Source organism: Theropithecus gelada, unplaced genomic scaffold (assembly GCF_003255815.1).
Source record: "Theropithecus gelada isolate Dixy unplaced genomic scaffold, Tgel_1.0 HiC_scaffold_15883, whole genome shotgun sequence".
NCBI classification, from domain to species: Eukaryota; Metazoa; Chordata; class Mammalia; order Primates; family Cercopithecidae; genus Theropithecus; species Theropithecus gelada.
Window position 1 is genome coordinate 2,840,576 of NW_020257640.1, and position 24,448 is coordinate 2,865,023.

The following is a 24,448-nucleotide window of genomic DNA, read 5'->3' on the forward strand; positions in this document are numbered from 1 at the left end:
TCAACTTTGGTGAATCTGGCAATTATGTGTCTTGGAGTTGCTCTTCTCAAGGAGTATCTTTGTGGCATTCTCTGTATTTCCTGAATTTGAATGTTGGCCTGCCCTACTAGGTTGGGGAAGTTCTCCTGGATGATATCCTGAAGAGTGTTTTCCAGCTTGGTTCCATTTTCCCCCTCACTTTCAGGCACCCCAATCAGACGTAGATTTGGTCTTTTTACATAATCCCATACTTCTTGCAGGCTTTGTTCATTTCTTTTTCTTCTTTTTTCTTTAGATTTCTCTTCTCGCTTCATTTCATTCATTTGATCCTCAATCGCTGATACTCTTTCTTCCAGTTGATCGAGTCGGTTACTGAAGCTTGTGCATTTGTCACGTATTTCTCGTGTCATGGTTTTCATCTCTGTCCGTTCGTTTATGGCCTTCTCTGCATTAATTATTCTGGTTATCAATTCTTCCACTCTTTTTTCAAGATTTTTAGTTTCTTTGCACTGGGTACGTAATTTCTTCTTTAGCTCTGAGAAGTTTGATGGACTGAAGCCTTCTTCTCTCATCTCGTCAAAGTCATTCTCCGTCCAGCTTTGATCCGTTGCTGGCGATGAGCTGCGTTCTTTTGGAGGGGGAGATGCGCTCTTATTTTTTGAATTTCCAGCTTTTCTGCCCTGCTTTTACCCCATCTTTGTGGTTTTATCTGCCTCTGGTCTTTGATGATGGTGACGTACTGATGGGGTTTTGGTGTGGGTGTCCTTCCTGTTTGTTAGTTTTCCTTCTAACAGTCAGGACCCTCAGCTGTAGGTCTGTTGGAGATTGCTTGAGGTCCACTCCAGACCCTGTTTGTCTGGGTGTCAGCAGCAGAGGCTGCAGAAGATAGAATACTGCTGAACAGCGAGTGTACCTGTCTGATTCTTGCTTTGGAAGCTTCCTCTCAGGGATGTACTCCACTGTGTGAGGTGTGGGGTGTCAGTCTGCCCCTAGTAGGGGATGTCTCCCAGTTAGGCTACTCAGGGGTCAGGGACCCGCTTGAGCAGGCAGTCTGTCCGTTCTCAGATCTCAGCCTCTGTGTTGGGAGATCCACTGCTCTCTTCAAAGCTGTCAGACAGAGTCGCTTGCGTCTGCAGAGGTTTCTGCTGCTTTTTTGTTGTTGTTGTTGTTATTGTTTAGTTGTGCCCTGTCCCCAGAGGTGGAGTCTACAGAGGCTGGCAGGCCTCCTTGAACTGCTGTGAGCTCCACCCATTTCGATCTTCCCAGGGCTTTGTTTACCTACTTAAGCCTCAGCAATGGCGGGCGCCCCTCCCCCAGCCTCGCTGCTGCCTTGCGGTTAAATCGCAGACTGCTGTGCTAGCAATGAGGAAGGCTCCCTGGGCGTGGAACCCTCCCAGCCAGGTGTGGGATATAGTCTCCTGGTGTGCCCATTTGCTTAAAGCGCAGTCTTGGGGTGGGAGTTACCCGATTTTCCAGGTGTTGTGTGTCTCAGTTCCCCTGGCTAGGAAAAGGGATTCCCTTCCCCCTTGCGCTTCCCAGGTGAGGCGATGCCTCGCCCTGCTTCAGCTCTCGCTGGTCGGGCTGCAGCAGCTGACCAGCACCGATTGTCCGGCACTCCCCAGTGAGATGAACCCAGTAACTCAGTTGATAATGCAGAAATCACCGGTCTTCTGTGTCGCTGGCGCTGGGAGCTGGAGACTGGAGCTGTTCCTATTCGGCCATCTTGCTCCGCCCCCCTTGGTTTTGTTTTTAATTGGTGAAGGACACAGTAGTCCATTTGTTTAGTGACTTACTCAAAATATTATTGGAAAGACTGTAATAATTCTTGTTGGGTTGGTCACTTGTGTTCAGCTAGTGTTTTGACAGATTTCTTTGAATGCCAGGAGCTAAAACAAACAGACAAAAAGTAAAAGTATCTCTCCCAGGCCTTGCAAATTCACTGTGTCCTAGGACCCTCCTTTAACACTTAGGTATTTTCTTTGCACTATGGCTTGCCCTATGTCTAGGAATAAGCCCCAGGTGAAAATTTAGGTCTTTTCTGAGCATGGGTCTTGCCCTGGGCACATGTGTGGCTTTCTAAATTCCCCCAGTATAAATGGCTGCTTTGAATATTCTAATTTCCCAAAGAAATTTTCCCCAGTTTTGACACAGGCAGTCTATTGTATGTTTCAACTATTATCTTTGGCCCCAGGTGTCTGAGGGTTGTTAGTTCTGCTTGAAGAATTTCTGAGTGATGCTCACTGCTCTTCTGGCCTGAATTCCAAGTTAGGTAAAACAGAGATGAGCACCTTACATCACTCCCTCAGGTACTTTGTGTCTTTCAAGGAATATGTTATTTATTCTAAGTTGTCAAATGCATTGGCATAAAAGGTTGATAGTACTCCCTTACTATCCTTATAAGTTCTGTTGATTCTGTAGTTCTACCACGTCTCATATTCCTCATGTTAGTAATTTGTGACTTCTGTTTTGTTTTTTTTTTTCCTGGTTTAACTCATGAGAGGCTTATGAATTTTATTGGTCTCAAAGAACTATATTTGGCTACTTATAAATTTTCTTTTCTTTTCTTTTTTTTTTTTGTGAGATGGGTCTCGCTCTGTCGCGTAGGCTGGAGTGCAGCAGCGCGATCTCGGTTCACTACAAGTTCCACCTCCCGGGTTCACGCCCTTCTCCTGCCTCAGCCTTCCAAGTAGCTGGGACTACAGGTGCCCACCACTATGCCCAGCTAATTTCCTCTATAAAATTTCTGTTTTCTTTTTCACTGATTTCTACTCTTTAGTGTGTCTTTATTTCTGCTTATTTTGGATTTGATTACTTTCTCATTTTTCTGTTTTCGTAAGATAAGGGTTGAGGTCACTGATTTGAGACCTTTTCTAATATAAGCTTTTAGTGCCATAAGTTTTCTTCTGTGTACTACTTTTGCTGCTGACTGCAAATTTTGAGATTTTGTGTGTTTATATTCATTCATTTCAAAATACTTTCAATTTTCCTTTTAATTTCTTCTTTGACCAGTAAGTAATTTAGAAGTGGGTTATTTCATTTCCAAATACCAGAGGTTATCTGTCATTGATTTCTAGTTTAATTCCGTTATTGTCAGATAATATACTTTGCACAATTTGAATCTTTTAAAAGTTATTGGGATTTGTTTTATGGCCCAGAACACAATCTATCTTGGTAAATCTTCAATGTGCACTAGAAAATGATGTGTATTTTAGTGCTAGTAGGTGAAGTGTTTTATAAACGTCAATTAGGTCAGGATGATGGATAGTATTGTCCAAGTTTGTCATATCCTTACAGATTTTCTGTATATTGAGAGGGGTGTTGAAGACATTTCTGACTATAGTTGAGAATCTGTATATTTTTTTTTTACAATTCTATCAGCTTTTGCTTCATGTATTCTGAAGCTCTTTTGTTTAGTGCATACCCATTTGGGATTATGTCTTCTTGGTGAATTTACTCTTTCATCATTATGTAATGTCTGCCTTTCTTCCTGGTAATTTTCCTTGCTGTCACTTCAGTGTTTTTGTTTTATTGAGGTAAAATTCACAAAACATGAATTATTTAAAAGCGTACAATTCAGAGGCATTTAGTACAGTATTGTGCAGCCATCACCTCTATCAAGTTCCACCACATTTTCATCATCCCCAAACGGGACCCATTAAGTACTTGTTCCAAATTCCCCACACTTTAGCTTCTGGCAACCAGTGATATGCTTTTCTTTCTCTACGGATTTGCCTACTTTTGATATTTCATATTATTGGAATCATACAATATGTGACCTCTTGTGCCTGGCTCATTTCACACAGCATAATGTTTTCAAGGTTTATCCATGTCGTACCATTTATCAGTACTTCACTTCTATGGCTGAATAATAGTCCATTGCACAGATACATCAGATTTTGATTATCCATTTACCCAGTGATGGACATGTGGGCTATTTTGACCTTTTAACTATTGTTAATACGGCTGCTCTATGAACTCAGGTTTATTTTTGCTGCTTGCCTGTCTCAGATTGTTTCTCTTTTATGGACTTCAGTATCCTCATCTGCTTCAAAGTCTGTCCTCTATGCCACTTTACCATGACTGTCCTCCCTTCACAAGGCACCAGGCTTCAATATGGCCTGATCATCGCCCCCTCAACCCCAAATCTCTACAACCTACACGCAGGCCAGAGAAGGGCTTCTTCCTCCAGTGGAGTGGAACTTGGTGTGTCACACTAAGGCCGTGTCATCCAGGAAATAACTGATGAAAGAGGAGCCTCCTTAAGCCAAGTAAATCTTTAGCTTTATGGCCTTTTAAGCAATGTGACAACAGAGTGAAAATTCCACACACTTCTGTGGGCGGCTGATTTGACCATTTTGGACTCAAATTCCATAAAATCTGTTTTTCAGAGCTGTTTCCACTTTTCCAGTTCCAGATCTTCACTTCAGGCTCTCTCAAACCCCCATCAAATGGCAGTGGACTCGTCATGCAGCCTGCTGCCATTGTTCTTGATTTGCCCCAAGGTGCAACATTGTTTTTGTGCTATCAGTGCAAATGTCAACAAAATGAAGGAAAACATATTTCATTATGCTAATAAGTTTGACCTCCCAGACCCCCAGTTTCCCTGGACTAAACCCTATAAACTAGACTGAAGCATCTCAGAGCCAGTGACAGGGCTGTTCTCTCAAAATCTTAGCATGTCTTGGATGCCTCTTCCATTTCGTGCTCCAGAAATCTCATTTATTTCACCCTAGACCTGGCCCTGCACAGGAGAGGAAGTCAGAGAATACCGTGAAGCCATGCGCACATACCCTTATGCTGAGCGGCAAAGCGGGTTATCTGAGTGGGTTCTACGGAGGCAGGACTTTCTATAGTGTCCCATAAATGGACCTGCTGGAGAAGCCTGGTGTGAATGCAGGCAGTTTTCAGTTGATGGGAAGTGTCAAGGCAGAGGTCAAAGAGCTCAGGACAAGAGCTGTAGACCATATTTGAGAAAAAGACAGATGCAGAGTTCCAAGGCTAGCCCAAATCAACCAGGCCTGCCCAAGAAGCTATGCCCATGCTTTTGGCCTTGCCTGAGATAGACCATGGCAGACCCAGGTTCATATCCCGACTGTGACAAGCACCATCCATGTTGCCCCAGACAAGCAGCTTACCAATTGTCCCCACCTCCCCAAGTTCAGGTGGCTCATCTAGGTCTTTGTGATAACCACCTTCGTGGAGTGGCTGTGGCCACTGAAAGAGCTAACCTACATATCATAGTAGGCACAGTGCTGACACTCCAGCTACAGGAGGGGCCAACACAGTGCTTCTCCGGGAGCGCCCAGAAGCAGGGAGGAAGAACAGTTCCTGGGCCTTGGGCAGTGCACGGGTTGGCCAGGGTTTCCCCGAGGGTGGCAAGCCAACGCCTGGGGATGTTTGAGATGGTTTTATGTGATACACAGATGAAACACTTTTCATTTTAGTAATTGTTTTTAAATGCATATTAGAAAAAATGTAAGGAGCCCATTAAAAGCTGCAATTTACATTTTAGGATAAGGTTAAGTGAAAGCAAGTTGATAAAATATAAAAATATGAACATGAAGTAACTAACACACACGTGGCAAAGATTGTGACAGTGGTGAATAGAGTGACAGATGGTCCCGGGAATGCCCTGGACATTCCTGTTTTTTGTGTGTTGAAAGTCCCATGTCCCAGGAACCCTCTCAGTCCAGGGGAATCCAGGATGATTGGTCACTTACGTGTGACTGCCTGATGTTTGAGAAGTGCTGAACTCAGGCATTGGAGTCAAACAGACCTGTTCAAATCCTGGTCCAGCATCCACTAGCAGCAAGACTTGCTGGCACTTTGTAAGCACCTAACATGTTTTGATAAAGACTACCAAATGGGGAAACCTACATTAAGTTCCTAGTAGGAAACAAAGAGGAACACAGTGAGTGCTTAATCAGTTCAGCATTCATTTGACAAATATGTGAGCACCAACTGCATGGCAGACGGTGTGCTGGGTGCCCAGATGCTGCAATCAATGAGCTCATATGACTGAGGAAGACAGTTAAACAAGTAATGATTGCAAAAGGGGACAGGCTGATGTTGGGGTGCTCAGAGGGACGTCTGGGGAAGTGACATGTGACCTGACTCCAAACCAAGGACCCTAGAGGTAATACCTTGGAGAACCTAGTTCTTGGCAGAACGAGGAAATGCCCAGTCATGAGGGAGGGCTGTAGAACATGCCGTGGAAGCCACAGAGAGTCTGGGTTCTGTTTTCAAGGCAATGGGAAGCCACTGAGGAAGTTCAAGCAGAGGAGGATTATGGCCTATTTCTGGCTATAGATTTGAAACTGGATTGGGGACTGGCTGAATGCAGGGAGACCAATGGGAAGGTAACTGCAGTAGCTCAGGCCAGATGCTGACTTGCTCAAGGGATGTAGCTGCAGAGATAAGGAGATATTTCAGAGACAGACTTAGTGGGATTTGAAGACTGGTCAGACAGGGGAGGAGAAACAGACAGTTCGGATAGTTCACTGAGACAGGTCTCTGAGAAGCAGCAATTTTGGCAGGTGGAGGGGAGCGGGGCTTTGGCAGAAGACTTTTAAGTTTGGCTTAAGATATACTGAGTCTAAGGTGCTTTTGTGAAATCCAAATGGAACTAGGAGTGGGAATCCAGACGGAGATCTGGGTAACGGGGATTTTGGAGGCACCAGCACATGGATGGATTTGAAGCTTCAGGAGCGTGGGAATGAAAACAGGTGGGACCGAGAATGAGGGTCCCTAGCTTTGAAGGAACGGGCAGAAGAGGAAAGTCGGACAAAGGAGACCAAGTAGTGGTCAGACTGGCAGAGAAACCAGGAAAAGCTGGTGTTAAACCACATGTAGGAAGCTATTTTACCAGTGCCCTGCCCTGTGCCCACCTTTTGAACTCAGACACACCCGAGTGATTTTTTCTTGCCAGTAAAGTGCAAGCAACTGTGATGTGTGTCACTTGTAGGCAAAAATGTGACAAGCCCAAGTGTCATTCCTTGTCTCTGAGATCATAAATACATGTTAAATCTCTTGGCATGGGTCTCTACGTGGCTTTGAGCAGAAAGCCCTCTTGTTACTTGCAATGGAAACGTGGCGTGAGAAATGAACCTCGGTGTAAGCAGAGCTGGCTCCGTGGATGTCTGGCACTGAGAAGGGTCCTGGGTTTGGTTTAATGCTCTGCTGTCACCATCTTGAAATCCTCAGTCATTTTTTAATAGGGCTCTGCATTTTCATTTTGCAGTAGGCCCTGCAAACGATGCTGTTGGGCCTTGTAAGCCACCGAGATTTTCTGGGTCGTGACTACAGTGTCATCTACCCTATCCTAGCCAATAAACCAAGAAAAGAGGGGTAGTTGAAAAGAGGACATCAGGTGCTGTCATGAGGCCGGGCCAAGAAGGCCTGACTACTGTGGCTGTACTCAGGACAGAGGGCAACCCATTCAGGAAGTGTGTCTGTGAAAGAGGAACACGGAGGACACCAGGGGGAGCCGTGAGAAAGAGAACTTTCTCTTGCCCATCTTAAAGGGGGAAACATTTGGAAAGGTTTCAATTTTATAGGGAAACGGTGTTTAGGGAAGCATAGCATAAAGATACAGGAGACAGAAGGTCCACAGAGTAAGTCCCCTTAGAAGGGAGATGGTGAGGGACCTGGGGTACGACTTGTGGAATGAGCACATCCGTTTGAACAGGGAGGGAGGAGGAAATGTGGGCGCAGACACAGGAAGGGCTGCTGAGAGTGCTCCCACCTGATGCTTTCTGCCTTCATCTGCAAGGCAGACATGAGGCCATTTGCTTAGAGTGTGAGGGGCCCCTGAGGAGGGACAGACTGGAGACTGAGACAGCTGCCATGGAGCCCTGGAGTACAAACAGACCAGGCAACTGGGTCCTGGAGGTGAGGCGGACCCAAGAAATTGTGACCAGGAATCCGCTCTGTGGGTGCCTTCCCTCCTGCAGCTGAGGCCAGGCCCTCAGAGATGGTGGCTGGATCTCTCCAGTGATGGTGATTCGCCAGATGGGTGGGAAGAAGACAAAGAAATGAAGACTGGCTAAGAACAGACCACCACCACCACCATAAATAATGGCAAGAGCTCACACTCCAGACATTTGTTGGCATTTTTATAAGCACTCTGCAGTATTAACTCATTGAACTTCCCACACTGTGAGGAAGTACTAGAATCATCCCCATTTTACAAGGGTAAGGCAGAGGGATTGGTGGATGAGGTTCCAATAGGGTGTCGTGTGTTGTAATTCAGGACTAATTCATATAAAACGGCTGGCCTAAAAGTGTTGTGTGCTTTAATCTTTGAGGCAGAGAACTTTGTATGTTTCGAAGGCTTCACTCAACATGCATTTCTTGAGCGTCTATTACTCACCAACGCTAAGAGGCGTTGCCAGCTGCCCCGGACGGCTCCCTCTTTCTTTGCCTGCTCCATCCCAACCACTCCTTGGCCTGACATTCCCATCGTTAGTCCGCTGAGCAAGGCTTCCAACCTGAGAACCCCTGGGGGACCAATGAGTACATGATTTTTTTTTTTTTTTTTTTTTTTTGAGACAGGGTCTCACTCCATTGCCCAGGCTTCAGTGCAGTGGATTACAGCTCACTGCAGCCTCGACCTCCTGGACTCAAGCGATCCTCCCAGCCTCTTGAGTAGATGGGACTACAGGTGCTCACCAGCATGCCTGGCTAATTTTTGTTTTTGTTTTTTTGTAGAGACAGGGTTTCACCATGTTGCCCAGGCTGGTCTCAAACTCCTGGGCTCAAGCAACCCACCCACCTTAGCCTCTGGGATTACAGGTGTGAGCCACCATGCATGGCTGAGCACACGAAACTGCATGCAAAAATGCCATGCTTCCATATATGCAAGAGTTCCTAACCTGGAACAAGATTAACAATCAGCAGCAAACCAAGTGAGAGTTTCCAGGGAGATGGTGCCGCTTCCCCGTGAGTACCTATGAATTCACCACCTAGATTGTACTCAGAGCTCTCGAGGGGACAGCACAAGGTAAGCAGAAAAATCATTCCAAGGTGAAGGGTATTGGCTACAACCCAGGCAAGAAGAAAGGCTATTTCAGTCCCTCAGGAACCCTGAAGGATGGCAGAAGCCCCCTCCAGATACATGTGATGGTTTTCTTCTCTTTCGGGAAGGCACTTCTGGAGCCACGAGGATTTGAACAGATTAACTTCCCCTGCAGAAATTCTGGATGCAGGTTGGAAAGGCCTTGGGGACATGGCAGATTCAGACTACTCTTTGCTGCAAGTCTAGTTTAGGAAGCCGAGACAAGCCGTGCTGAGAGAAAAACTACCAAAAGAAGAGCAGTGAGACAGTGTCCTGGACGCTCAGACTTGAATTTCCATCCCTAGCCATGTGACTAGGGCAAGTTCCTGTCCCTTTCATGACCTGTTTCCTCATCTACACACCGAGGGGCTGGGACCGGTCATCTTGAAAATCAATTCCTGCCCTAACATCATGATTTGCTAGCTTGAGAGCATGTGCTGACTGTTATCTCTGCCTGGTGCACTTCAAGTCTGAAGGATACGCCAGCCTGGGCTGCAGAGGGTTCCCTGCTGTAGGGGAGGGGGCTGCTCTGCCACCCCGCTGGTCTCTCCTCAGGACGAGCCTGGGAATCTAAGAACAGTGGGCTGAATATCTGCTGGGACAAGGATGGGGCTAGAGACAGATCACTCTGACTCACCACCCTGCCACCAGACTAATGGTGAGTTCTTTTTCTTGGGCCTGACAATAACCTTAGTGACCTGAGGTCTGCACCCTCTTAGCCCCTCCAGGTCTTTCCTGGTGCTGGCCATGAAAACCCATTCTGGGTTTATTTTGTGGCTGTTTTGGTATCCCAGTATCCACTCCCCTTCCTTCTGGGGAACCACAGCCTGGCCAGGTGCCCTCTAAGGCAGCGCCTGTGGAGATACCATCCACACTCCCTCCACCTCCACCTTCCTGTCTGTCCTTATCTTTCCAATGAGTTGTTTTCGCTCCTTATTGGTGGCTTTCATTACTTACTGCCAACAAATTCCTTTTAGAAGAGCTCCTGGGACAGGTGATTGAATCTGGGTTCCAGCCCCTCTCCATACATCTCCAAAGAGCAGAGAAAAGCTCCTTAGTTTTAATGGCCCCATTGGGCCTCTCCCCAGGCAGAAGACAGAGGGGAGAGGGAAAGAGAAGACTTTCAACTTTTCTCAGAAGCTTTGCCAACACCCATATGGTGCGGTATGCCTCTGCCCAGCAGAAGTCCGGAAACCAACCCAGGTGGCGCCGTTCCTCACTGGATGGTGCCGTGCAAACCTGGGAAGCCTGGGGACTGGTGGGGGCCAGAGGAAGGAGCAGCGAACACCTGCGTACTCTCTACTACCCACTGTGACACATACTTCATGTGCCGTTTCAGACAGAAAACCTGAGAGCCCAGATCCGGTGCCCAAAGCTGTGTTGCTACTGCACCATGCTGCTCCTTGGAATGACCACTGTGCCTTCCAGGATATGCTGGGGACGACCAATGAGGTTTTCAACCTTTGAAAATGCCCCTACTCTCAAATTGACACCACAAACACTGAAATCAACCTAAAAATGGTGCGGCTGTGTCTGCTCGCTTCCGCAGGTTCCTACCAACAGTGGCTCTGCTCTAACAATTCTGTTGAAGTCAGCATGTAGGAATCACAGTTCCAAGAAACAGAAACAGCGTGCAAAAACATGAATGTCTCACAAGTTTTATTTGAATGGAGTTACATCTAGAGTTCTCATTTCAGTGTACAAACAGCTCAGTGCAGTGTTTCTAATACAAGTCATATAAAACTGGAACACACTAAATGAATAGTGCACTTGATAGAAAAATAAATTACACTTTAAATGCTACTGCAAAGTTTTACACATAAAAAAGGTAAACACAAAATAGTGAGACCCTCATAACCACCTATCATACCCAGATAAAGAGATAAAAGGGGCAAAGGGATCTGTGCTATAAAAAAAAATCTCTGAAGAGGAGAAATCCTGACGAGTAACTGAATGATCATCTCAAGCCATGTGGTGACACAGGGACTGACAGATCCTGTCTCTCAGAACTGGGAAGGAACCACAGCTCTACCAATGCGTTAACACAGCCACGTTCAGCTCAGGGCAAATTTCTGTAATTCACACAAATTTCCTCATCCTGACACCTAATATGTAGGAAGAGTTTCCAACTTTCTTCTGACCACTGAAGAAGTAGTGTTTAAATTTTTGAGAGGATAAAAAGGACATGATACAGAAATGTGTATTCTTCCGTCTGCAGAAGACCCCAGTTTCCAAGCAACCACGTGGCCAAGGGCATGATTAGTTAAAACTTGGTGGGAGCTCACAAAGACTCAAGGAGCTGAGACACCCACAACAGCACCTCGCTCAGCTGCCACCTGTGTAAATGAGGGTGCAATGTCCAGAAGTGTTGGCTGCCTCCAAGTGACAGGTAACACTGCAGACCCTATCTGGGCACCTGCCAGCCTCCGGTTCACACAGCCACCTACCGCTCTAGAGTTTCACAGGAGCGGCCAGCAGCTTCGTAAAGGAGACTCTGCAGGAACACAGCTGCGCTCGAGCTGCCGCTGCTGCTGTGCTGTGCTGTGCTGTGCTGTGCTGTGCTGTGCTGTGCTGTGCTGTGCTGTGCTGCGCCAGCAGAGCTGAGTGGGACAGTATTGACCATCTCTCGTCCTTTACAGAACGAGACTGCTGACTCCTCTCAATGAAAAGACAAAAACTTTGCTTCTCAAGACTCTTAGAAAAATAGCAAGGATTTTTCTCTCTGTGACTGACAAATAATTCTGCTAGCAAGACTTCTGAAGGAATAATAGACTTTTCATTTTGGGGCTTAGCTAAGAGAAGAGGTGCAAGTTTTAGCCAGAAGTGAGAAGCATAAAATAACAAGCAGTCCAGATCCAAGAACCCAAGAACAACTCAGGGCTTTCATCCTTAAATCTCCATAGGATATCTGTGATTGTACAAAGGCAAAGTAGAGACAAATGTTAGGAGACTATAAGAAATATTTTTAAAAGTTTTTTCTTAAAACAATGTATACATGTTAAGGAAATAAGCACACAAGGAACTGAATCATTCCTCTGTTCAGCAGTGTCTCCTGAAAAGCAGGACTGAAATGACCGTGGCCTCCTGTGTGTCAAAAGGTGATGCTACTGACATGCCACAAATTAGGTCTCACTAAGTCTAGAGTTCTCAGGCAAAGTCTAGAGCAGGTAACTGAAACCTTCACATCTTATTTTAAACCACCCTGTCAACTCCCACTTCCCCTACCAGGGCTATGAAATGGACTGAGTTGAGGGTCCTCTTCTGTCTGCCCTCAGGGAGGCTGCCCCTTCTCCTCCCCGCCACCCCGCCATGATCTGAGGCCTGCACACAGCAAACCCTCAGGAGTGCCCTGGCTGCCCCTTCTCCTCCCCGCCACCCCACCGTGCTCTGAGGCCTGCACACAGCAAACTCTCAGGAGTGCCCCCGGCTGCCCTTCTCCGACCTCAGCCCAGTCTCACCAGCCTGCTTCTCATCCACTGTCATCTCCAACCTCTCTCTTTGCCAGCATCCTTGATGGGTTCACGCATGCTTCTGTCTTCTCAAGAGACAGACATCTCCTCTTCCCTACCTGCCACATTCATAGGCCTCCTCAGCCCTGCCTCTCCCCACCACACTGTTCTCGGGGGAGCAGGACAGGAAGAGTGGTTACAGCAGCTCTGGCCATGGCGGCAGCAGCAGCTACGACAGGAAACCAGTCCCTGACACTTATCTCATCTGCCGGGGCCAATTCAGCATTCAAGTATTAACTTCTGTGGTTACCACTTTATGTCAGGGCATGAGACAACATTTCCTCTTAACTTGAGATTCAAGTGAATTTTAACGAAGTCCCTATCAATATTCTAACTGTCAAGAATACGGGTATCCAAAGACATAAGGTCACAGAATATGTCCAACTACCTAATTCCTAAATTTTAGGAAGTTTAAAATAAGGATGTTGTCACCTCCTGAACCGGATGGGAAACTTAGGTCTTCCAAGCCATAATGCCTCAGCTGCTCTGTGGTGGCCTAGCAGCACAACTGTAATCCTGTAGGACATCTACGGTTGCCAAGACACTGAACATTTGATGCTCATTCCATCATGTCTTGGGTCAAGATCCTGGTTCTAGGTGTCACTTTCAGCTTTGAGAAAATATGTCCTATAATTAAGAACTGGCAAGAGCCCCACCAGTGAAACTCAGAAGCTTCGCATAGTGGCTAAGGCGAGGCAGCCAGCAAGAAGCATTGACTTTCCTTCTGCAAAAGTGTTTTGTGCGAAAGTGGGTTCCAATCACTACAGCTCCCTGGGAAACGGTGCAGGATAAAAATTCCTGAGCTTTCCAGTCAGACACCAGGGTGTGTTTGCCTGGACACATGATTGTGTTATAAGGAGCCCAGGAAAGTCCAATCCATGAAGTTTTAAAGATGGTAAGACTGGATGTTTATTATGCTAAGCAGTACACATTAGTGCTTAATTGTATACATATTGCAGGACAGAAAACTAGAAAGCAGATTCCAGGAGGTGTAGCTTAAGATCGGTTCTCCGTAACAAGTGATTAACAACTTTACCAATATGGTTTCCACATCATCCTCCTTCCCCATGGCAACTGAGGTTTACCTTGTTCATTCGAAAATTATAAAGCTAAATAGTGTTATTTCTGGGTCTTAGAATTACAGATGGACATTGCTATACTTTATTTTTCTGTGTGGAGTATATATGAACATCCAGAATTTCTTTGTACAGGCCCAAAGGGATGGGGAAATTCTAGAGATCTCTTTTAAACGAACACAGAATTCCTAGTGCAATGCAGGTTCTTTCAGTGTGCTGTGTATAGCTTCACACACGGTAGGTATTTAAGAAACAACACCCTTTACCCCTGTTCCTAGTCCCTATTTTGGTCCTGGCGTATTTGTTTTGTTTCATTTCTTTTCTAGTTTGAAAGCTCTAAATTTATTCCGCTTATACTGAAAGGAAATGAAGTCTATGTCCAAATAGGAAGCAATGTGGAGTACTGCTGTGCCGCGCCTTCGAGACCTGAGACTACAGCGGCCTGCATTCCCCACTGGGCTCAGGGAGGAGTGCAGATGCCGCGGTAAATGCCCCAGGGTCTCTGGAACAGTAACCCGCCCCACTGAAAAGTGACAGGATACGTGTGCAGTGCCTGTGAGTGCTTCCTGTGGAAAGGCAGGCTGAAAAAAATGACAGGATTTTATTTGATTTCTCTGTAGTTCTTCTCAGGGTTTATCTTGATGTAAACTTGAAATATTAAGATAGCCAGTACAATAAGAAATCCAAAGAATGGGAGACATTTAAAAACTCTCTATATTCTAAATTTCTCTTTAGTGTTGTAATAATTGTAAAAAAAAAAAAAAAAAAAAAAGTTGGCCCTAAGTCTGCCTTTATAGTGTCCACATTAATTTCCTAAATTCTCGATTTCTAGTAAGTCAGGGAAAAGTGCAATTTCTCTAACAGGCAGCCAGATCAAGGATGCTCACCCTGACATTAGATGGAAATAGCTTTCAAAAGGCTGTTGACTACCAGAAACAGCCTTGTTATGAAGTTGTTATGAACAAATAGAACCGCTAGGTGGAGCCAAGAGTTTGAAGGAAACCCCAGAAAAAGACATTCCTTTGTTTCGGGAATTTTTAACATTTATAGAAGTATAGAAAGTCAAAGACCAAACACGCTCGTTTGGGCAGCTATGCAGTGTGATTAAACCTTTCCAGTTGGACGGAAAATACAGCTGTCTTTTTTACAGAGTTGAAGTCAAATCTACGTGGAGCTTTTTACCTACAAGTAATGGACAAGCTCCTGAATCCAACATATTCTAGATGAAATGGATCCCAGGACGGAATGCTGGAGAGAACTGCATATTCCAGTTACAGGCCCTTAGAGCTCAGTGGTCAGTAAACACTTCTGCTTCAGGACAGCTTCTTCTGCCAAAGTGGGAGCAGAGCTGAAAGGAAGAGAGAACGGGTTACTCAGGGAACCCCTGGGGTTTGGGAGAGGACATTCATGTCTCCATTAGTGCCATATAGAGCATTTTGAGGGTACAGCAGATTACAGACCTAAGTCAGTATGTAGTAACACCTAACCTGGCAATGCGATATTCTATAGAAGGGATATTTCTGGATAAACACTGCTTATTTCATTTTGAAATAAAATGTAAAGATAGCACGATTTTCCCCTTCTTAACAAATATGCCAAACACACTTAACCATTTCTTAATGAGTCAGGGTTAGTATGAGTATCACGAACAGTGCTGTGCTGAGCACAAGGCCAACACACTCAGGAGACAGCAAGCGAAGCAGGCTGTTCTCTGCTGCTGCTTCTGTTTGTTTGTTTGTGAGACAGGGTCTTGCTCTGTCGCCCAGGCTAGAGTGTGCAGTGGCATGATCACGGCTCACTGCCGCCTCAACATGCCAGGCTCAAATGATCCTTCCACCTCAGCCTCCCAAAAGTAGAAGTAGCTGGGACTACAGGCCTGTGCCACCACACCCGGCTAATTTTTGTATTTTTTTGTAGAGATGGGGTTTCACCATGTTGCCCAGGCTGGTCTCAAAACTCCTGGGCTCAAGCCATCTGCCCTCCTCAGCCTCCCAAAGTGCCACAATTACAGGCGTGAGCCACTGCACCCAGCCCTGTGTTTCTTTACATATTCCTAGATGGCTGTGTCTGTGTTCCTGCACCAGTTAATCTATTTTGTTAGAGCTGTGTGAAAAATAAAAAGACATGGGCTCTGCATGAAGGCTTACGAGTTTCTGCTATCAGTGAGCTTCATGAGTTTAAATGCAAGGATGTAACGATATCTAATTTGGTTTCATAAAAACTTAAAACATGAGGCCGGGCGCGGTGGCTCAAGCCTGTAATCCCAGCACTTTGGGAGGCCGAGGCGGGTGGATCACGAGGTCAGGAGATCGAGACCATCCTGGCTAACATGGTGAAACCCCGTCTCTACTAAAAATACAAAAAACTAGCCGGGCGTGGTGGCGGGCGCCCGTAGTCCCAGCTACTCGGAGGCTGAGGCGGGAGAATGGCGTGAACCCAGGAGGTGGAGCTTGCAGTGAGCCGAGATCGCGCCACTGCACTCCAGCCTGGGCGACAGAGCGAGACTCCGTCTCAAAAAAAAAAAAAAAAAAAAAAAAAAACTTAAAACATGCTGGGTCCTAAGGAGGCTCACACCTGCAATCCCAGCACTTAGGGAGGCGGGAGAATCGACTGAGACCAGGAGTTTGGGACCAGTCTGGGCAACAAAGTGAGACGACGTATTTACAAATATATAGATGTAATTAGCCAGGTGCGGGTGGTATATGCCTGTAGTCCCAGCTACTTCGGAAGCTGAGGCAGGAGGATTGTTTCAGCCCAGGAGCTGGAGGTTGCAGTCAGCTATGATCATGACACTGCACTCCAGCCCAGGTGATGGAGAGAGATACTGCCTCTAAAAATGTTTAAAACGTAAAACGATATCAAAGTACATAATACAAAGGACATAATTTAAAATGTCGAAAGTGGTAACAAGATTTCTGAATGAAACAGCAGTCACCCGTACCATTCTATTCCTACTTCAAGGGACATCAACTGGTTCTTTTCCTGGTATTTTCCTTCACTTTTCTGTGTACCCGTTTCTCAACGTGTGGTCTCTAGAATTTGCGAGAAATGCACATTCTTAGACCCCACCTCAGATATACTGAATCAGACTATGAGGTGGGGCCCAGCAGCCAATGTTTAAACAAACCTGCCTCCAGACATTCTGCCTCACAGCCCCCAGAGTTCTAACTGTTCTGGGTGATGTGTTTACACAGTGACTTCCTCCTATGGACTATGAACGCTTACCCTTCTTCCACCCTCTCCCCAGTCCCACAATCCTGCCTTCTCATCTTTTCAGCACAGCTATATGACCAATTTTGATCATGTTAAAATTCAGTGTTTGTTGTAATTATGTAAATATTTTCACAACTATCAGTATATTTCATGTTTTATACAACTTTTATTTTCCCTGGACTGAATAACTGCCTCTTTTTGTTGTTGTTGTGATGGCTTAGTGGGTATTTGTTGTGGTTGTTGTTTTTTTAAGAAGCGAGGTCTCAACATGTTGCCCAGGCTGGTCTTGAACGCCTGGTCTTAAGCGATCTCCTTGCCTCAGCCTCCTGAGTACTTCTCAGTTTTCTATACAAATCTCTCATCTATCCGTAACCTCTCAGGTAAACCATGGACCTCTGCTCAGTACATTCAGACATATAATATAATTTTTTTAAAAAACTGGAGGGTGGGGAACCTGTGTTTTTCTTGGCAAAATCCTTTCTGCAACTCTATATCTTCCTTTCTGAATCTGGACAGGATCCTTTCTAGACCCACTGGGCAGTTACCATCTTGGAACTTCCCTTCACCTTTCTCTGGGTAAATCCCTGCACCTCTCTACTGCTTCCTGGGTCCCATGACTTCTTTTTTGGATAAAAAAGAGGAACATATCTTCCAGTTTAGATGGAACACATCTTCCAGTAGCTTCCTGAGGAAGGCTAGATGGAAAGTATATATTTTAGGAAAACTGTACATCTAAAAATGTATTCTAATCTCACACTTCACTGATAGTTTGGGAAAACTCTAGGTGAGAAATTACTGCCCTCCAGGATTCAGAAAGCACACTACTCCATTATCTCCAGTTGTCAGTAAAGTCTGCTGCCATTCTGATTACCAATCCTTTGTACGTACTCTGTTTTTCCCCTTTGCTGGAGACTTACATCCTCTCTTCACTTTGACCTCCTAAAGATTCATGATGCTCCTTGGTGTAGTCTATTTTCATTCTCTGTGTTGGGTACTCAGTAGACTCCTTTAATCTAGAAACTCAAGTCCTCTGTTCTGAGAACGTCTGATTCCTTTCTTTGACAATTTCTTCCTTCCACTGACTGTTCTTTCTAGATCTTCTATGATTCATATATTGGACTTCCTAGGCCAATCCTCCAATTTTCTTTTCTCTCCCAGTTTTCATCTTTCTATTCTATACTTTTTGGGAGACTGTCTCAATTTTATCTTTATACACTCTCTGGATTTCATTTTTAATATAGTTAATAATTTCTAAAAATACTTCCTTGTTTTTTTTTTTTTTTTTAAAGTTTCCTGTTACTGTTGCATGGATACAGTATCTTCTCTCTAAATTTAGATACTATCATTTTGTTACCTTTTCTTTTGTTATTTACATTGCCTTTTTTTTCCTACTTCTATTTGTCAAAATTCACATTGCCTTTATTTCCTTCTTTTTCAGTTTACCTGTTCTGGTCTTTCCTCACATATCTGACAATCGTTAGCTCTCTTTGTATTTAAAAGAAAAGCTCTGGAATGTCTCCGGGACCTGTGTATATATGGACAAAACTCATCAACGAATGGGCTCCCTGGTGATTATCTGGCAGATTCCTGGCAATTTCATCAGAGGATCCACAAATGTATGTGCAGGCCTTTTTCTCTTTGGTTGGTTGGTTTCTCCAGAGAATAAGCCTCTTACTTTTTCAACTCAGACACTTATACTTAGCTAACACCATTCAGGAAACTGAGAAAAGAAGAAACGTTGGAAATTTCACCCTTCAGTGTGTGGACTTTGAGTTAGTCTTCCCGTGTTCAGTCTGGAGCCTTATTCCAAATGGAAATTCCCAGACCCAGAGCCTCTCTGGCCTGGCTCCTCCCGAGGGAACACTTCAGAATTATGCTAAAATGAGCAAGGGTGGTGGGATGGCAGATGGGTGAAATGGGCATAAATACTTTCAACCGATCCCCATGTTCTCAGCCCCACCTTGTATTCCATCTTCACAAATATCTGGTACCTACAATTTCGTTGCCTTTTCAGGGTTCTGCAGTGTGAACTGACTTGCTTTTTATTTTCTGTTTCTACTCCCTCCCCTATTCAGGCTTAGATCTTAGTTTACTCCACTCTGCTAAACTGGTTACCACTTATCATTTAGCTGCTTCCCAAAACTTGTTGAGATCTCTTAATTGCTGATGTCTCCTCTCCTGTTCTTTGTCCTCATGACTTGATGCCTTTGAAACACCGTATCACACAGAAAACACTGCAAAGTAAATCTAAATCTGTGGAGAGGGGACCCAGTCATCATTTTAAAAAATTACTATGACATCCGTATATTAAAGCACATAAGGCATGAGTCTACAGCTTGAACAACTTTTTGCAAACTGAATACACCTCTGTAATCAGCATGCAGAATATGAAACAGAACACGACTAGCACTCCCAAAGCTGCTTTTGGGCTCTCTTTTATTCATCAGCACATCAAGGGTAACCATTATAGAGTTGTGCTTCTGTTTGAACTTGACTTTGTTTATCCTTATTACAGTGCAGAAACTGCAAGATGAACCCCAGAGATCTCCATCTCCAGCCATTCACACTCCTATGTAATCTCTAGCCCTTGGGTGTGGAAAGGACTTGTGACTTGCTTTAACCAACAACAGAATACAGCAAAGGTAAAAGGATGTCATTTCTGTGATTAGACTATACAAGATTGTGATTTCTGTCTTGCTAGCAGACTCTACTGCTTTCTCAGTTTGCATGCTGGAATAAAGTAAGCAACTACTTTGGAGAGGCCCACATAGTAAGGACTGAGGGCAGCTTCTTGCCAGTCACCAGCTAGGAACTGAGTTCCTTAGTCTAACAGGTCTTCAGATCCTGAATCCTGCCAAGAGCCCTGGCTGGTGCCCCTTCTTCCATTGAGCCTTCAGATGAAAACCTGGCCTTCACCAATATTTGACTGTAGCCTGTGAGAGACCCTGAAGCAGAGAACCCAGCTCAGCCACATCCCGATTCCTGAGCCACAGAAAATGAGATTACAGTGTGTATTGCTGGAAGCTGCTAAGTTTGTGGTAAGGTGTTGCACGGAAGTAGAGAATTAATACAATTATGTTTATGTGATTCATCTACACCGCTATATTTTAGTTGTAGTTATTAATTTTCACTGTTCTTTTCTAATATTTAGTCAACTGCTAATGTGCATTTGGAAGGTTTTCAGTTTGGACTATTATGAATATAGGTGCTATAAAAATTCCTGTACATGTCTTTTGATGGACGTATATTCATATTTCCATTGGGTATGTACATGAAAATAGAATCACTGAATCATTGGGTATGTTCAGCTGTATTGCCAAACCTATTTCCAATGTGATTACTCCAGTTTACAGAGTTTCAGTTGCCCCGTATCTTCACCAACACTTGCTACTATGTATCTTTCATTTTAGCCATTCTGGTGATAATGTAGCACTGTCACATGGTAGTTTGAATTTACATTCCCCAAGACTAATCAAGTTGCATATTGTCTAGAATGCTTACCGGCCATTTGGATATCGGTTTGTGAACTGCCTATTCAAGCTTTTTGCCCATTTTTCTATTATGCTGTCTTTAGCTTACTTATTTGGAAGAGCTCTTTATAAATTCTAGATATGAGTGGGTCCTTTGCCATACAAAGTTAAGACTGGGGTTGGGGAGAAAGGAGAATGGAAGGGGTGAGAGAGGGAGACAGAGACAGAAGGAGGGATGGAGAACAAATGTTTTCTCCTATTCTGTAGTTTCCCCTTCCATAATATCTTGAAATTACATCTTTTGATGAACAAAATTTCTTGATGTAATCCAAGTGATTTTTTTTCCTGTAAGACTAAAGCTCCTTGTGAGCTATTTAAACAAATCTTTGCCTATTCTAAGGTCAGAAGTAAGTTCACTCATATTTTCTTCTATAAGTTTATTATCTGATGTTTCATATTTAGATGTGCAATCCATCCAGAATAGATTTTTGTGAATGGTATGGAGTTGGGTCAAGATTGTTTTTTTCCCACAGGGACAACTAATCTGTCCGGCTGATTTACTAAAAGACCATTCTTTCCTCACAGCATTGCACCATCACTTTTTTCATAAACCAGAAAACTGTATTACACATGAGTTTGTTTCTAGACTCTATTCTGTTCCACTGATCTGTAATTTTTATCTCTTTAGCCCTTTATTACTCCTTTCCATGAGTTTTAGGAAGAAACAGAGATAAGCTCTGCTTTTATCTGCAATTTTTAATCTGAAAGTCCTTAAGAGCTCACATTTTATTGTGTAAATTCAATTACAAAGCATTACCATCAGGTTCTCTGTATGCAGCTCTATTTTTACAGTGATAATTAGTAGGCATACAAATGCTTAGAAAAATAATCCATTACATTTGTATAAAGTGCTCTCTTACTAGATGTAAGCTTCCCAAATGCAGGTCTCTCATCTGTCTTGTTCACTGTTATCTTCAGTGTCAGATATCAGTCAATGCCTGGTCCATCACGGACATTCAATAAGTGTTTGCTGAGTGAGTAATATGCTACTTTAAACTCTGTGAGAACAATTTTTAAATTAAACTGAATTTCTTTCCAGTTAATAATCTCTAATAATTCCCCCCACCTTTCTCTAATTAGGAAAGCATGTATTTCAGCCGACCCACATTTTCAAGAGGATATGTGAAATGGGGGATATAATCAGGAAAAAAGGTCTGAGGTAGAAGTGAAGGCAATTCTAAATCTTTTGTAAAACAGGTGCAGTTATGGTTCTAGCAATCAAAAGTTGAAGAACCAGATGCTGAACAAAAAGCTCTAGTTTTTGAGTCTAGTTTCTGTTTGTAGCAAGCAATGCGTTCAAATGAGCTCACAATATGTGTCGGTAAAGGCATCTCAGGGCTCTCACCCTGGGAGTATCCTCCCTTACCCATTTGTACTGCACCTCTTGCCCTGTGTTGACGGGCACTATCATTCATCACTATTATAGTAGGCATGAGCATAACAGTAAAGCATCAAAGGAAACAATACAAACTGATTTTAAAACAAATATTAAAATTTAAAGATAAGCCTGTTAATATCTTCAGCAAAGACTTAATAAAGAAATGCTAATAGAAAATACTTCATAATTTTGTAGAAAATTGCTACTGACAAGAAAAAGCCACTACACTAAATAACAAACAGAAAAAAGATTTATCCAATTTCAATACAGTTCAGTTAGGGAAGAATCAACATTGCTGTTTTAGAGATAATAAGTTTTATTATTTTTTTCCTCCTAATAGATGCCTAAGAACTGCAGTTGAGAAATAATTTTCTCACCTGGTCACAGCATCTACCAAGAATGGCGCTGGGGGAGAGATCAGTGAGATTCCATCTTTATTACCGTGTCCCTCCTTCCCTGCCAAAAGCATTTCACATCCCGCAAGTCCATTAGACATGGCACCGCTCTGCTGTGGGAGATACACACACATCTAAATACAGAGGTAACAATACCTGCCTGGTCAGCACTTCAGCTCCAAATCAAGCTTCACTACTGAATATGAGAGTAAGTAAGATAGTTTTGATAATTATGACTGTTTTGTTTTGTTAACTATTCTTCGTCTCAGACTTTTACTTTTGTTTCTGCCAGCATCCTGACAAACACTTACAACCAGAAAGGGTAAGCCACTAGCTTGAAGCCATTAAGTTCAGTTAACAAGGCTTTGATAACAACCCTCACATTTTTAAGGAAAAACAAAGAACCCAGTAATCCTTTAGGCCTTACCCTGAGAGGGTAGCCAGAAGAAAAATCACAAATAACATGAACTTACCGGAACAATCCACCGAGGTGTGATCGTGGATGTAGAAGACACCTAAAATAATTTTATGTATTTACTTTTTGGAAAGACTGACTTATTTTCATACTTATAATACTTACATCTATTACAAAATCCATTCTAGGAGGGCAATTCTTAATGGTGTTCCTTGAGCTGACGTGGACTTCTAAATCCAAGACCCTTTTCTATTATACAACACAGATGCTATCCGTCACCACTTAAGAAAGTGTCATAATTTTGAGAATCTCTTATCTAAAAATTTACCATTCAAGAATCTATTACTACTTTCAGTTCACTTAATAGGACTGCCCCTACCCCACACCCACTATTCAGTTTAACATTTTATTCTCTGAAATTTCAGTTAATTACAAATAATGATAGCCTTCTTGGTTGCAGCCTGAACAATGGATTGTGACTAATCCAAATAAACAGCACAAAGAAAGTACACAGAAAAAATAATCTGTTTAGATGCAGATCATTCTCTAATTATCATGTATGCATGAAGAAAGCAGCAATAAAAACACCCATATTGCTCCTGGTTCACAAGGCCTTTGATATATTATTTTTAAATGTCTAGCTTTCTATTACAGATCTTCTATGTGTAGAATTATAAACTAATGAAACCCACCCATTTTACTAGTAATTTAGACTAGTCCTTGCATTGGTGGCCTTAGATACTCTTAAGAAAAAACTAATGTAAGTCCAGGTATTAATAAATTAGATAACCACCAAAAGAATAAAAACACAGGCTGGGCATAGTGGCACACGCCTGTAATCCCAGCATATTGAGAGGGTGAGGCAGACAGATCATGAGGTCAAGAGATCAAGACCATCCAGGCCAACGTGACGAAACCCTGTCTCTACTAAAAATACAAAAATTATCTGGGTGTGGTGGCATGCGCCTGTAGCCCCAGCTACTCGGGAGGCTGAGGCAGGAGAATTGCTTGGAGGCGGAGGTTGCAGCGAGCTGAGATCGCGCCACTGCACTCCAGCCTGGCAAAAAAGCGAGACTCCATCTCAAAAAAAAAAAAAAACAAAAACAAAACCCAACCCACAAAGTATGACTTTCCTACCAATATTTTTTAGATGCATGTTAACAGCAGGAAATAAGAGAAAAAAATATCATAAGTAGTAAACAAAAAATAGTTTGACAGACTTTTCCAGACTTGCAGTTAACTCTTATCCTTTGGTAAAGTCTTTGTTTATTAATCTACGCTGGTCATTCCCAAAGGGTGGTTCCCACACCACATCTGCATCACCTGGGAACATGTTAGAAACACAACTTTTCAGACCCCACCCAAGATATACCAAAATTAGAAACTCTGAGGTGGGGCCCAGCAATCTTGTGTGTTAACATCCCCTCAAAGTGATTCTGATATACACAAAAATTGGAGGATTAATGATGTAAGCAAACATTCGATACCACAGAAAGTATCATCTGTATTTCCAAGCCTTCAGGATGGCATCTAACTGCTACAGCAATACTTGTCACATCACTCATAAGGTACAAAGTTAGTCATTTCTTTTTTTTTTTTTTTTTTTGAGACAGAGTCTCACTGTGTCACCCAGGCTGGAGTGCAGTGGCGCTATCTTGGCTCACTGCAAGCTCCGTCTCCCAGGTTCCAGCAATTCTCTTGCCTTAGCCTCCCAAGTAGCTGGGGTTACAGGTGTGCACCAACACCCCCAGCTAATTTTTGTATTTTCAGTAGAGACAGGGTTTCACCATGTTGGCCAGGCTGGTCTTGAACTCCTGACCTCAAGTGATCCGCCTGCCTTGGCCTCCCAAAGTGCTGGGATTACAGGCGTGAGCCACTGTGTCCAGCAAAATTAGTCA

At 43.7% G+C, this 24,448-nt stretch overlaps 1 protein-coding gene across 2 annotated transcripts in view; it reads right to left on the minus strand.

Annotated features, from left to right (window-relative positions):
- Positions 1-12,391: 12,391 nt before the first annotated feature.
- LOC112617103 (band 4.1-like protein 5) overlaps positions 12,392-24,448 on the minus strand; it is a 175,577-nt gene continuing 163,520 nt past the window's right edge. The window contains exons 23-25 of one of the 2 annotated variants that reach the window (XM_025373818.1): positions 22,609-22,650; positions 22,118-22,248; positions 12,392-14,967 (exon numbers count right to left, since the gene is read on the minus strand). In XM_025373818.1, coding sequence (XP_025229603.1) covers positions 14,901-14,967; positions 22,118-22,248; positions 22,609-22,650 — 240 coding nt within the window. In that variant the 3' untranslated portion in view covers positions 12,392-14,900. The remainder of the gene's footprint in view (positions 14,968-22,117; positions 22,249-22,608; positions 22,651-24,448) is intronic. The other variant, XM_025373819.1, reaches the window with a different exon arrangement.